The sequence below is a fragment of the Nyctereutes procyonoides genome, unplaced genomic scaffold, assembly GCF_905146905.1.
Source record: "Nyctereutes procyonoides isolate TBG_1078 unplaced genomic scaffold, NYPRO_anot_genome, whole genome shotgun sequence".
NCBI classification, from domain to species: Eukaryota; Metazoa; Chordata; class Mammalia; order Carnivora; family Canidae; genus Nyctereutes; species Nyctereutes procyonoides.
The window spans coordinates 19,769,976-19,783,510 of NW_026575146.1; the positions used below are offsets into that span (position 1 = coordinate 19,769,976).

A 13,535-nucleotide genomic window follows, 5' to 3' on the forward strand; every position below is an offset into this window, starting at 1 on the left:
AAGTATCTGTAACTGCTTTCACTGCCAGCCCAATGAGGTTTTTCTAGGTCCAATTTCAGGAAAATGGAACATTTTCTTTAAAATGATATCTGAGCTACCAAACATGGGCAAATTAAAATAATAATACTGATAACATATTTTGCTGACATATTTATAGAAAATGCCAGAGAGGACTTTTTGGAAAATAATAAACTAGAACATTTCCTCCTCCTCTACTGCTCTGCATTCTCTCCTACAAAAATAGAAATACTTAGTGTCTTTAACACCCTCTAGTGAGGAAAAGATACACCAGACTGCAAATTAACAGGAGCACACGAACATCCGCAGTCCTTCACTCGTTAAGTGAGCATGGAGGAGAATATAATGTAATGGTCCGGAGCAAGCACCCTTCCTACAGACGGCTCATGTGGTGCCTATTCCTTGGTCTGCACTTACTCTAAAGCACCGACTGAGGAAACGGCCTGCCACCCCACAAACAAAGACTTACTTGGACACATCCAGTAGGAAGTCATTCAGCTCAGTTTGTTTCGCAAGGCCTCTGCACACCTGCCGTATAAAGTAATGGACGTGAGTCATACGAGACTTCTGCTTTTTTTAAAATAACAATTCCCGAGTACTACATACCATATTTTATTTTAAAAGACACAACACAATCACTGTTTTTAAAGTAGTAATACTATTAGTAACAAGTTATATTTATTGAATGCTTAAATGCACTGAGCTGTGTTCTATAGCTTTAGGGTTACTGTGTCATTTAATCACCACAAAACTCTACAGATTTGGGATTTACTTTTATAATTGGAGCATAAAGAAGTTTAGAACCATGCTCCTACTCTGGAGTCAGTAAGTGACGAAGCCAGCATGCAGATCAAGGCAGTCTACATCCAGAGTTGCTCTTTAAAACTACTTTACACTTTAAAAAATACAACTTGGGCACATGTCCCACTTATACTTGATACGATCAGATCTGAGAGGTCTCATACTATTATCCTATACATTTTTCTCCTCTCATCACAGAGCCTGAGTTGGCTGAAATGGATTTTTAAAAAAAGACAACAATGAAAAGTGGAAGATACAAAGCAGAATTATACCACTACTGTGTCCCTGAACTCTGAAGTCTAGTTACAAGGAACCTCGACAAGGCTTGTAATATTTTTAATTAAATCATGTTTTCTAGAGAAGCAGGTATCTTAAATGTGAGATAAAAGTTTTCGTATACTATTTGGTTTAGAGGACACTTTAATTTAGGAAATGGAGTCATAAAGATAGCAATGCTATTGCCAGTAGGAGATTGTTCCTTTCCTTGGAAAGGAAATGGAAAACAAAACAAAACAAAAACCGTAATAGAACATGTATCATTTATGGCATAAATGATTTATAATCATATATATTATAATTATATATATGCATATACACACATATATATAAATAATTGTAAGATATTTAAGGCAGGGAATAAGTAAATAAAAATGAATAGACACAAAATTTTAGAAATAACAAAATACCTAATATCCAAAATAACACATTAAGGTCACTTATTAACCCCCACCCTGTCCCCCAGTGGCTATACTTTAAACAGCTCCCCTTAGGGAGTCCCGTAAAAACACCCCAAGGCACACCTGCACCTGATGTATTGCTACTGAAGCCCAGGCAAGATTTGCTGTTGCAACCTAAAAAAAAAAGGATGAAACACCCTTTGATTAGTCATATGCGGACATCCTAACAGAGGACTCTAGCATAAATGCATATGAAGTATTTTCTGAGGCTGCTGAGTATTTGAATATTTTGCCAAATAGAGAATTAAATATGTACAGGATTTGTCTTTTACATTTCCAGCCCCTTTATAACTGAGTTTAATGTTCTCCCGCTCCCCTTAACTGTGGACAAAAAGCAAGATGAATTGCTTAAGAGAACCATCATCCAATGATTTTCACATAAAATAATTATTTTTCAGTTTATCAAAAAAACTATTAAAATGGCTTCAATGACCATTTTACAATGGTGAAATATTTCTAAAATTTTGCTGACAAGTTCTCAAATTACTAGCTATTCTACTTCTTTTATTATTCATTTACTTCCCACATATCCACTGGGTGCCTCCTCGGTAACAGGCTGGAGACACAGCACCGCCAGTACCAGCACAGTTCATAGAAGATTGTAGAAGAAAGACAAGAAAGAATAAAGAAGTACACAGGGTCTTAGCTGGTGACAAGGGGACACAGAGGACAAGAGTCACACCAGATGGAGGGGCAATGCCACAGAGGATTCCCCTGAGACTATGAGCAGTGTTCAGGGAAGGCCTCCTCTTCAGCATGGCGACATGTGAGGACGCACCTGAAGGAAGCAACTAGGGTGGGGGGCAATGGGGACACGTGCAATCTAAACAGAGGAAGAGCAGAGGCTGGGATGGCCTGCCAAGTGGATGGGGTATAGGCCACTGAGGGTCTTGCGCATTTGTAGGCTGGAAGTGACAGAGAGATCACTGTGGCATTTGGGTTAAGGATTAATGAGCCGATTCTGATCCAGGGAATAGTGCGTGGAACTCATCGTTTTCCAAATGTATTTGATGTTGGAATCTTTCTTCGGGATATCCTCTAGGAAGAGGACATTTTTAGGGAAACATAGACAACCAGAATGCAAAAACTTTCCAAAGTCATCCTGGTACTTTATTTGATGCACAATATGGCATACTTCTATTTTTTTCCAGCATACTTCTATTTTTATTGTTAGAATGGATTCTATTTAACTAAAATAAATTACTATATTCCTAATGTAATCAGTTTTCTCTCCAAGTAACTACAAAACAAAAATAAAGGTTTTTAAAAACCATCAAAACACTGTCAAGCAAGCTGTGGTTTTACTTACTTACTTATTTATTTATAAAGATTTTATTTATTCATGAGAGAGAGAGAGAGAGAGAGAGAGGCAGAGACACAGGCCGAAGGAGAAGCAGGCTCCATGCAGGGAGCCCGATGTGGGACTCGATCCTGGGTCTCCAGGATCCCACCCTGGGCTGAAGGCAGTGCTAAACCACTGAGCCACCGGGGCTGCCCAAACCGTGGTTTTAAATACTCATTCATTATCTGAACAATAATAATAAGTGTGGTCAAGGGGCTAGCCTCACCTCCTGGTGACTCATACAGAAGGCTTCTTTGCCCCAGTGCCGATAGAGCTCCAAGATACCAATCAAATCACCAATTGCAGTGACAATTGGTAAACAAAGAACAGACTGGATGCGAGTCCCGGACTCCAGACCAGTACCCCTTGGAAACCGTTCATCCTGGAAAATAAAAGAAGGAAAGATATAAATTCAGTAAAAGAAACGGGAATCATTATGTTAAGATTCTTATTTGTCAGAATTTGCACACTGTAACCGTATTTAAGAAAATGCTTATCTTTAGCAACACGACACCTATACACAGATATTGCTTTTATGTTTCTTTCTCCCTGTGATGGATTTAATCAATGAATATATATTAACTTCATGCAATAATAAAGGTAAATTTGATGGCTAATCCCTATTTAACCATCACCTTCTATGTGCTAGAACTCTTCCAAGGGCTTTGCCAGTTTATAAATACCACATGAAGGAAGTATACATAAAAATTGTGTCCGTTCTATTTTTTAAGGTTAGAATAATACAGAAGTGTATATTAATGCTAGTCATTCTGATTGAATCTCAAAGGTTCATATCAAGTATTCAAAACATCCAATAATTATCGATTACTTATGAAAAATGCAATTGGTTCTTTGACTTTAATAACTTTCTAGCTTAGCTAATCACTCAAAGGAATATAGGGAATTGAATAAATTAATACCAAAGCTACCAATTCTGTTTAATTTCTGCTGTCCGTAGGAAGCTTTTCATCAATCAAGAATAGTACAAATCTGTATTTGTAACTTACAGATCTTTTGAAAGCTTGCATATATGATAGAACATTTTCAAATGACAATTTGTATAGTATCTATCTACTTTTGAAACTTTTTAAAGTTGAAATATGCTTGACATGACATTATGTACATTTAAAGTATAAAACATGTTGATTTTGTGTTATATATTTATATATTGTACTACGATTGCCATTGTAGTGGTAGTTAGCATCTCTATCATGTCACATAATTATCTTTTTTAGAAAACATTTTATTTGAGAGAGAGAGTACACAAGTGTGGGATGGGGGGGGGGGACTCGGAGAGAGAGAATCTCAAGCAGACTCCATGCTCAGTGCAGAGCCTGATGCAGAGGTCAATCTCACCACCCTGACATCATGGCCTGAGTGGAAACCAGGAGTCAGAGGCTTAAGCGACTGAGCCACCTAGGCACCCCATAAAATGATCTTATAATGAAGATCATGTCTTTCAGCAACCTTCTTTATCTGTATCTGTATAGATAATTAGTAGCAAAACCAGAATTAAAATCCAGATTTCATGACTCCAACTTAGCACTTTCTCAAGCAATTTCATTACACCTATATAGTCATTGGCATACTTGTCAATTTTAAAGTATAAGCTCATATAGTGACATTTCATCACAGTGCGCACATATATATATATATAGTGTGGAAGACTATACTAAGGGCTCCATTTGTCACAGTCTCCATACCCATGGGCCTCCAATACTGCGTCTGGGCTTGCTTATGTGATTTCCTTTGGCTAATGCAAGGGTAGTAAATTTGATACAGACAGACGCTTGAAAACCCACTTCCATGTTTGACTTATTCTCTGGAAGCCCTGCCACCACGATGAGAGGTGGGGTGGGGAGGGAAGGGAGTGATAATCACTCCTAGGCCAGCCTGACTTAGAGGTGGGGTGGGGAGGGAGGGGAGTGATAATCACTGAGGTTCTCTGAGGCCAGGCAGCTCCTAAGTGTCAGCCAGCTGATCTCAGATGCATAAGCGAGCCAAGCTGAATACAGCCCAATGAGCAAAATGGCCCAATCCAGACTCATGAGCAGTAACAAGTGGGTATTGCAGGACATCACTAAAACTTGGGGTAGAATGGTACAGAGCAGTAGCTAACTCATTTACATACATCTTGCTAGGATATAAAACAAAGAACAGTGATCATTTAGTTTATATGAATATAAACATACATTTTATGCTTAGCTGTACAGGTACGTTTTGAAATCAGAACTATTTAAATCTAGCTCTCGGTGGGTATGTAAGACAGGATTTTCTGAGAACAAAAATTAGTTTACATACAAATCCATTTATTGATCTGTATCTTGCTCTAATGGTTTTATTAAATGGCTTGAATCATAACATTAAAATGATATGTCATCTTTATGAAATAAATACTTCAGGTTATAAATGTTACAGAGCAAAAAGCCATTTACCCCAAGGATGTCTTCCACTAGCAATGTTTTTCTGGACTTGGCCACATAGGCAGAGATGGTGGTGCCCTGGGCAATAGGCCCAGCAGGAATGAGCCGGGGCTTTCCTTCTTTGATTCCAGGTGGAGTGAACACGCACAGACTCTAGCAAGAAGAAAGAACATGTTTTATAGACCCCCCTGTGCTTTGGCACTACAAAAAGACTCCTAGATACTACTTATTGGTCATGAGGAATCTGTAAGCCAATGAAGAGACAGAAAATGAGGAAAAGTGCTTTGCAATGATCAAACTAGGGTATGTGAGGTGCAATTCTCTCCCGTATTCCCTATAGGACACAAACAGGCTAGATACAGGACTTCAATGAATGTCTAGGCACAGAAACACTCTTAAAATAGCCTCCAAAATTATTTTGATATATAGAAAACAATAAAATGGAAAAAAAAATAAGTTGTCCTTAGGGTCAAGTTTCTGTCAAGCAAGAAACAGATACACATCTGGCCCAACCTCCCCTAGAGACTGGACTTCTGGATCGGAAGACAGGATCAAAGACTATAAGTCAAACTGATTTGGTTACATTTTTCATTTTCATTAAAAATCTTTCTTCCTCAATACAGTATTACTTTTTTTAATGACTCAAATCATTCCAGTCCTTAAATTGGCCTGATTATAAAATTATAGATTTGAAATACTCTTATGCAAAATATTTTTAACAAATATGGCTGCATCGTTCCCTTTCAAATGACTAGGTGGGCAGGCAAAGTCCTGAAACCATTTTAAGAGAAGTTTTTAAAAATATCAGTTATTTTGACTAAATCCAATATTTTAAATAAATTTCTACTAGGTAAGAATTACTATTCAAAACAAATAACGTGGAGATTAGGGGCAATATTGTGACATAACTGTATTATGATTATCTACTCAATTTGAAAAATAATAAGGTTCAGATAAATTCTCCCAATACTTTACTTTTATCTTAAATTGAATTGCTGTAAGTTAAAATCTAAAGATTAGATAATCCTCTTAAGCTACACGTTCCTACTAATACTTACTAAGCAAATTCTAGTTGAAGAACTTGAGTTAGATGTAATCATACACTTATTAGATAAGTGGTTTTCAAGCTCTGTAATGTCAGAGAACTCCTTCTTCCTATAAAATCTAACTCAACTATCACGCAAGAGTAAACCCTATAAATGAGCTCCTCCAATTGAGTGGAAGTGGGAGAAGGAAAGCAGAGCATAGAGGCAACCCCAGCTGCTTTAAATAAATCATCATTACTTACAGATGAGAAGCGAAATTCAAAATATTTTATTCACAGGTAGATCTTTATCAGGACTATGCTTACAAAGCATTTGTAATTAAGTAAATCAATGCCTGTGAAAAATATTTTTAAAGGTTCTTTGTAGAGATTAAGTTAAAAATGTTTATTACAAGTTATATGCTTTAAAAAGATTTTTAAAATTTAACTACATATAAGATAGTAAATGAAAATTCCACCTTATTCACTTTTAAAGAGGCTAGAATTCAGCATCATGGGTTTTAAAGTTACCATAGTTCTATTATGCACCAATATGCCTACAGTGTAGATGAAGTAAGATTTTTATTAGATTTAATGTCTATCATTGCCGTGGTACAAATCGGTGTGCCACCTTCTCTTAAGATTGAGAAAAGAGTAGAAAAACTATTTAAGAACAGGAAGAAGGGATGATTGCAAGGAAAAAATGTAAAGGATGTGGTATATTCAGCCTGAAGAAAAATCAGAATTGATAATGATTTTCTCCAACTATGAGAAAGTTAATCATAAGAAGAATGCCGATCAATGTTCTTTTCTTTACCAAAGACGAAGGCAGGAAATGAATGGGAACAGAACTGAGGGGTTTGCCTAGCTCCTATAGAACTTCCAGGATGGTGACAAAAAGTACTCTGGAGCAAGCTCCCAGCGGTAGCTTTGGCTTTGTTGTTTGAAGATCTACAACAAGATATCTTTTTGGATGACTTTGCTACATGCCTTTCAAGGCTAGATTTAATAGCATCTACAAGTTGTAATTAACCTTCAAAAACCAATAATGAAAGAATAGCTTATACAATCCTATATTAGTAGGAGATCACTTATGTAATATTATAAAATATCTATCACTTCTAAGTAGGGTTTCTATATGGAGCACATGAAACAGATAGCAAATACTGCTTTTTTCCAAAGGTGTATGGAAAGCTATTCTATATATTAGGTTTGCTGACAATCAAAGGTTTGGAAATCTTTCAACTACTTCATTGAATCTGAAAAACTTGTGGATAATAGATAGTCACCAAAAATTTAAATAATTCTTTACCGTGGAAACTTTATCTTTGTTTTACCAGTTTATTATTTTTGTTCATATTTATCAAGTAGAAATGTTTCCAAATGAGACCTGGAGGTGAGAGCTAAAAGTACTCAATAAATTGTCAAATGAAGGCCAAAAGCTCAGACAGGAGGGGAAAATGAGGACCGGCTTGGGATTGACACCTGTTTCTGATGTGGTTTCACTTTCTCCTCTCTGCATTAGGGTTTTCCCATTCCTTTTTGTTTGTGTTTTACTCCATACAATTCCCTGTGCAAAGGTTCCCCTCATAACATCCATCTCTGATTCAATATCAACCACTAGTTTGAAATCTGTGTTGTAATGGCATGTTCTTAATGTTCTTCATCATCTTTGTAACTGAACCCACAAATGGACAGCTATTATTGCAAATGGAAAAAATAAGAAACAAACCTCTAAAATAGAGGCTGAATCTTACGTGTATTCACAGGATATGGAAGATTCATTAAGCCTACTTTTATTGACTCTAAGAAATAATCAAATGGACAGCTGTGTACTCAAGAGTCACTCTCCAGTGGCTAAACTACTACCTTCACCAAATACTAATCCCCGAGTATACTTGGGTCTCTTTCTGAATTCTCAATTACGTACAGTGGGTTGACAATCTACCACACTGTTTGAATTATTATAAACTTGTACATTTTGTGACCTGACAAAGCAAGTCTTGCTTTGGTTCCTCATGTTTCAAAGTAACCACAGTTTATTGGATAAGATATACTTTGCATCTTTCATTGGCAAAGGGGCTGCATTACTGCATTAATCAATGATGGGTGTAAGTTCTATGGAAACTTATCAAGGAAATACTAACTTTATTTTTATTTTTAAAAAATTCAATTAATTAACATACAGTGTATCATCAGTTTCCAAGTTAGATAGAGTTCAGTGATTCATCAGAGGAGTTTTATTAAAAAAAAATCACTATGATATTTGGCATGAAGGTTTGACTTTATAAAGATAAAAATCTTTATAAAGATTTTTTATAAAGATTAAAAAATTACACTATTTTCATAAGATTGAATAGAAACTGCTTTTTTTTTTAGAAACTGCTTTTTATCAAACATCACTACATGGTATTTTAAAATGTATTGACTACTAGAATACTATGCATGTACTTACATCATTTATCTATAAAATCCAATGTTGAACTGAGTCCCTAAAATTAAAATTAATTCCTGCCCTAACACTGCATCATCTATGAAAACGTTTATTAGCACAAATGTATTTTAGAAGCTAGAGATAAAAAAAAAAAAAAAACTAAACTAAACTAAAAACAAGGAAAAGGTCCAAAGTTCCAAACCTCAACCACCTCTACTTTCCCAGAGAAGAAATCAACTGCATTCAGAACATGCACGGTGACAAATACTGCTGTTGGTTCCTCTCTGTTCAGGGAATCTCCCAGGGGCTACTAGCCCTCCACCTCCCAGGACCATCAAAGAGACTGGCTGTGCAGTAGGAGGGGACAAATGAGCTTCAATTTTTCAAAGAAATCCCTTATAAACTAGCCTGTATTTCTGGACTAACAGCAATTTTTACTACTTATATCTAAGGTTAGATAATTAAAAGTAGATACGATTGGTAAACAGTAGTCATGACCAGTAGGTTCACTTAATGAAGCAATAAAAAAGCATCCAAATTATAAAAAAGCTAATTTGGATAAATAGATTTGATGGAAAAGAAACACTAGAAAAGACTATCATAATTTATTGAAAAAAAAAAAACAAACCATGATTTTTTGATGAAAAGGGAAAATCTGATTCACTGACATCTATTAAATTGAAACACCAGGTGGTAGACACTGTTTCTCATCTGCCTTTCCATACACAATTCAATGACCACTTTATTCATGAAACTTCTTTTTTTTTTTAATGTTAAGGCTTCAACTTACAATCAGATCAATTTTAGAAATACTTCAAAAGTTATCTTATTTATAGGCTTACCATTGGGTTATTTTTCTCACAAGACACTAGATGGCAGTGGACAGTAAACGAATTTAGAGCTATGCAGATGGGCAGGGACAACTGGCCCCAGATTCACCTGAACTTTCAGGAGAACTAACTGCATGATTCTTAAGATTAACCTGCTGAAGTTCATTATGCAGTTGAGGAAGTCACGCCATTACTTTAAAGTACTTGCTATAAACTGGCTTTCAACACCAATGTATGAACTGTTGTGAACTTACTTTATGAATTAAAAAATGTAGGGGTTGAAAGATTTTAGCTTTTACAAAATACTCTTAGAGATAACACAAGAAAACCTATAATGGGGATCCCTGGGTGGCGCAGCGGTTTGGCGCCTGCCTTTGGCCCAGGGCCCGATCCTGGAGACCCAGGATCGAATCCCACGTCAGGCTCCCTATATGGAGCCTGCTTCTCCCTCTGCCTGTGTCTCTGCCTCTCTCTTTCTCTGTGTGTGACTATTATGAATAAATAAATAAAATTTTTTTTAAAAAAAGAAAAACTATAATGATAATATTATAAAGTATGTTATGTGTCAAAGACTCGGTATGAAAGAGAGAAACTGTAAAAAAAAAAAAAGATTAATTAACCAAAATCTTATCATGGAAAAAAATAGTTTTTCCAACAAATATTTCAAAAACACCCTGTATGCGTCATGATGTGAATCTCTGCAAAGGGTCAGGACACACAGATACGCTATTTCCTCTCCCAACTCCAAATTTCTCACAGACTTCTGCTTCTGCCCAAGAACGCCCTTTATTTCCTCTTCTACTAAGGAAGAGGTCTTCCAAACCCTACTTAAACAGAGCTAATCATCTGAGTTGCTTTTAGTGTGATTCACCCCAGCACCCCATCAAATTCACTATCCCACAACACCTTGGCTTCCTCTCTGCACTCAAGATTGTATGTTACACTGAACTGTGGATTTCCCCATTTCCTCTATGGCTCTACATTCTTTGATGACAGGACTGGTGTTTTGTTTTGCTTTTTATCATCTTTGTATGCTCAGCAATTTAGCATAGATTTTTGGTACACAGCAGGTATTTTAAATGGTTTGCTGAATGAATAACATTCACGACACAACATTTAATCAATGGAAGTTAAATTAAGATTTAGACAGTTTAAAAATCTTTTCAAAGTCACAGAGTGGTGAGCTACAATTCACTCAGGCCAACTCCAGAGTCTCATGATGTTTTTGGGAAGCTGTCCGTCTTCTTCCAGGCTCTGAAAAAATGTGTATAGCACAGGAGTAGTCTCTCCTGAGGGACTGTCCCAGTGGAACGTGAAAAGCACAGGGAAGGTATAATGAGGGAACCTATTCTGGTTCATCAGTGTCTCCAGGGGCAGCAAACAGCCTGAACAAGGTTTGTACTCAAAAAACAGTTTGGAAAAAATGTCCAAGTGGCTTTTAGAAAAACTTTTTAAATGCTGTCTCCAGTTTCTTTCATTTACTGGTCCCCCTAGGTTTTCTATCATCATTTGTATTAAATGGGACAATTTACATTTTCCTCAAAAACTGTCTATTTTATCTAAAACATGAGAGACTCCTAACTCTGAGAAACAAACAAGGGGTAATGGAAGGGGAGGCGGGTGAAGGGATGGGGTGACTGGGTGACAGGCACTAAGAAGGGCACTTGATGGGATGAGCACTCGGTGTTATACTCTATGTTGGCAAATCAAATTTCAATAAAAAAAATATATATATATAAATAAATGTCTACATTTATTAGTGCAAATATCTTCTCATTTATCATTTTCATTCTATCTACTGCTGTATTTCCTAAACTATTAAACATAATTGTGTTTTCTATTTTTTATTCATTAGGCTGGAAAATAGCTTACATCTGTATAGGGTTTTTTTTTATAGGATTTATTTATTTATTTGGGAGGGTGGAGGGGCAGAGGGAGAGCGAATCCTTGGGCAGACACCCCGCTGAGTGAGCCTGACGTGGGGCTCTAGCTCACAACTCCAAGATCACGACTTGAGATAAAACCACTTCAAAGGCTCAACTGACTGCACTACCCAGGTGCCCCTGTATCTATACATTCTTTGGAGTCTCTTGTTTATATGGATTTTCTTTTTCTAAGTCCATAGGTTAAATTGGCAAATCCTAAAAGGACAGAGATTTTAATTTACTATCGTGTCTCTAGTACTTGGAATACTATCATGCAGTTGTACCCAGTAAAAATGTGCTACAAAATTAATTTACTTTGTCTCTTATTAATGCCTTAAAAATGTACAGATGTTTAATGCTTCAAGGATGTCGGATCTTCCACTGTGAATAACTTTGCCCAGAGCTTTAGTAATACTACAATTCACTTTTGTAAATATTATGCTCTCAATATCCCATTAACTGTATTTGTTTTCTTCTCAAAGAATTACACTTCACATTATTTATGTTAATTTCCTTGTTTTTAGCCATTATGGGAATCTGAGTTTTTTTTTTTTTTTTTTAATGTTTTTGGAGGGATCTGAATTCTTAAATGAAGGCTAAAAGCATCAAAGTAGGGTCTAACCCAAGGAACAAAAGGAAATCCACACTGGTAAATCCTAAAATAATATATATATTTTCTGGATAAGCCTACTTATTGATACTACTAACATTCTCTAAAATGTATTTTTGATCTGTCAACCACTAAAAATACTATTGTATCCTTCTGTTCCTTTTGTGTGTGTATGTGTTTTGCTTTGCAAATTTTTTTTAAAGATCTTATTTATTTATTTATTTATTTATTCACGAGAGACACAGAAAGAGAGGCAGAGACACAGGCAAAAGTAGGAGAAGAAGGCTCCATGCAAGGAGCCAGATGCCGGAATTGATCTCTGGTCCTGGGATCATGCCCTGAGCCAAAGGCAGACACTCAACCACTGAGCCACCCAAGTATCCCGCTTTACAAATTTTGATGCATCAAATATTTATAGTGTAAACTTCATAACAACTCTGCCTTCACTGCAGACTAAACCCCTTCACAAATCCCGAGTGACCTCCTGTTCCAACTTAATGCTTTTATTCCCCAAACTAAACTTCATTATTGATCCTGTGGTACTTTCTCTTATTTTGTTTTCATTTTTTCTGGAATAGGTTTGCTCCATCTAAAATTACCTTTTTATTTTAGTTTTTTAAGGATTTTATTTATTTATTTATTTGAGAGAGAGCAAGCAGGGGGAGCAACAGAAGGGGAGAGAGAAGCAGACGCCACACTGAGCAGGGAGCCCAAGGTACAGCTCGATCCCAGGACTCTGGGATTATGACCTGAGCTGAAGGCAGACGCTTTACTGACTGAGCCACCCAGAGGCCCCTAAAATTATCTTTTTATTTTCGCCACTCCTGAGTCCTCTGTTTATTATACATGCCTCTATAAAATAGAAGATAGTTGTGGGGCTTTTAAATCTAATTCAAGACTTTTTTTCTTTTGATAGCTGGGCCCATTCTACTTATAATTTTGTTGTGACATATTTTTGAAACGAGTTCCACAATCTATTTTAAGTTTTATATTTAGTGTTTTAATACAACTTAGTTTTCTCTTTTCCTTAACTTTCCATGTTTTCTTTAAATGTTTTCCTTTCTGGTAATATTGATGTGTGTGTGTTTTTTTTTAAGATTTTATTTATTTATTCATGAGAGTCAGAGAGAGAGGCAGAGACACAGGCAGAAGGAGAAGCAGGCCATGCAGGGACCCCGATGTGCGACTCAATCCTGGGACTCCAGGATCACGTCCCTAGCTGACGGCAGACGCTTAACCTCTGAGCCACCCAGGGATCCCTTGATGTGGATTTTTAATTCTACCAGTGGAATTTTTGATATGTTTAAATACTATTTAAATTATATTTCTCAGTGTATCAATTTTGGAAATTATTTCTGCTGTTCTCATTTATGAAAAAGAAATTAGTATTT

At 36.3% G+C, this 13,535-nt stretch overlaps 1 protein-coding gene across 1 annotated transcript in view; it reads right to left on the reverse strand.

The window, feature by feature from the left end:
• Positions 1 to 13,535, reverse strand: part of PDE10A (phosphodiesterase 10A) — a 301,470-nt gene that overhangs the window by 75,449 nt on the left and 212,486 nt on the right. Inside the window, exons 6-9 of the mRNA XM_055311551.1 lie at positions 5,334 to 5,474; positions 3,125 to 3,280; positions 1,620 to 1,670; positions 488 to 546 (exon numbers count right to left, since the gene is read on the reverse strand). Coding sequence (XP_055167526.1) covers positions 488 to 546; positions 1,620 to 1,670; positions 3,125 to 3,280; positions 5,334 to 5,474 — 407 coding nt within the window. The remainder of the gene's footprint in view (positions 1 to 487; positions 547 to 1,619; positions 1,671 to 3,124; positions 3,281 to 5,333; positions 5,475 to 13,535) is intronic.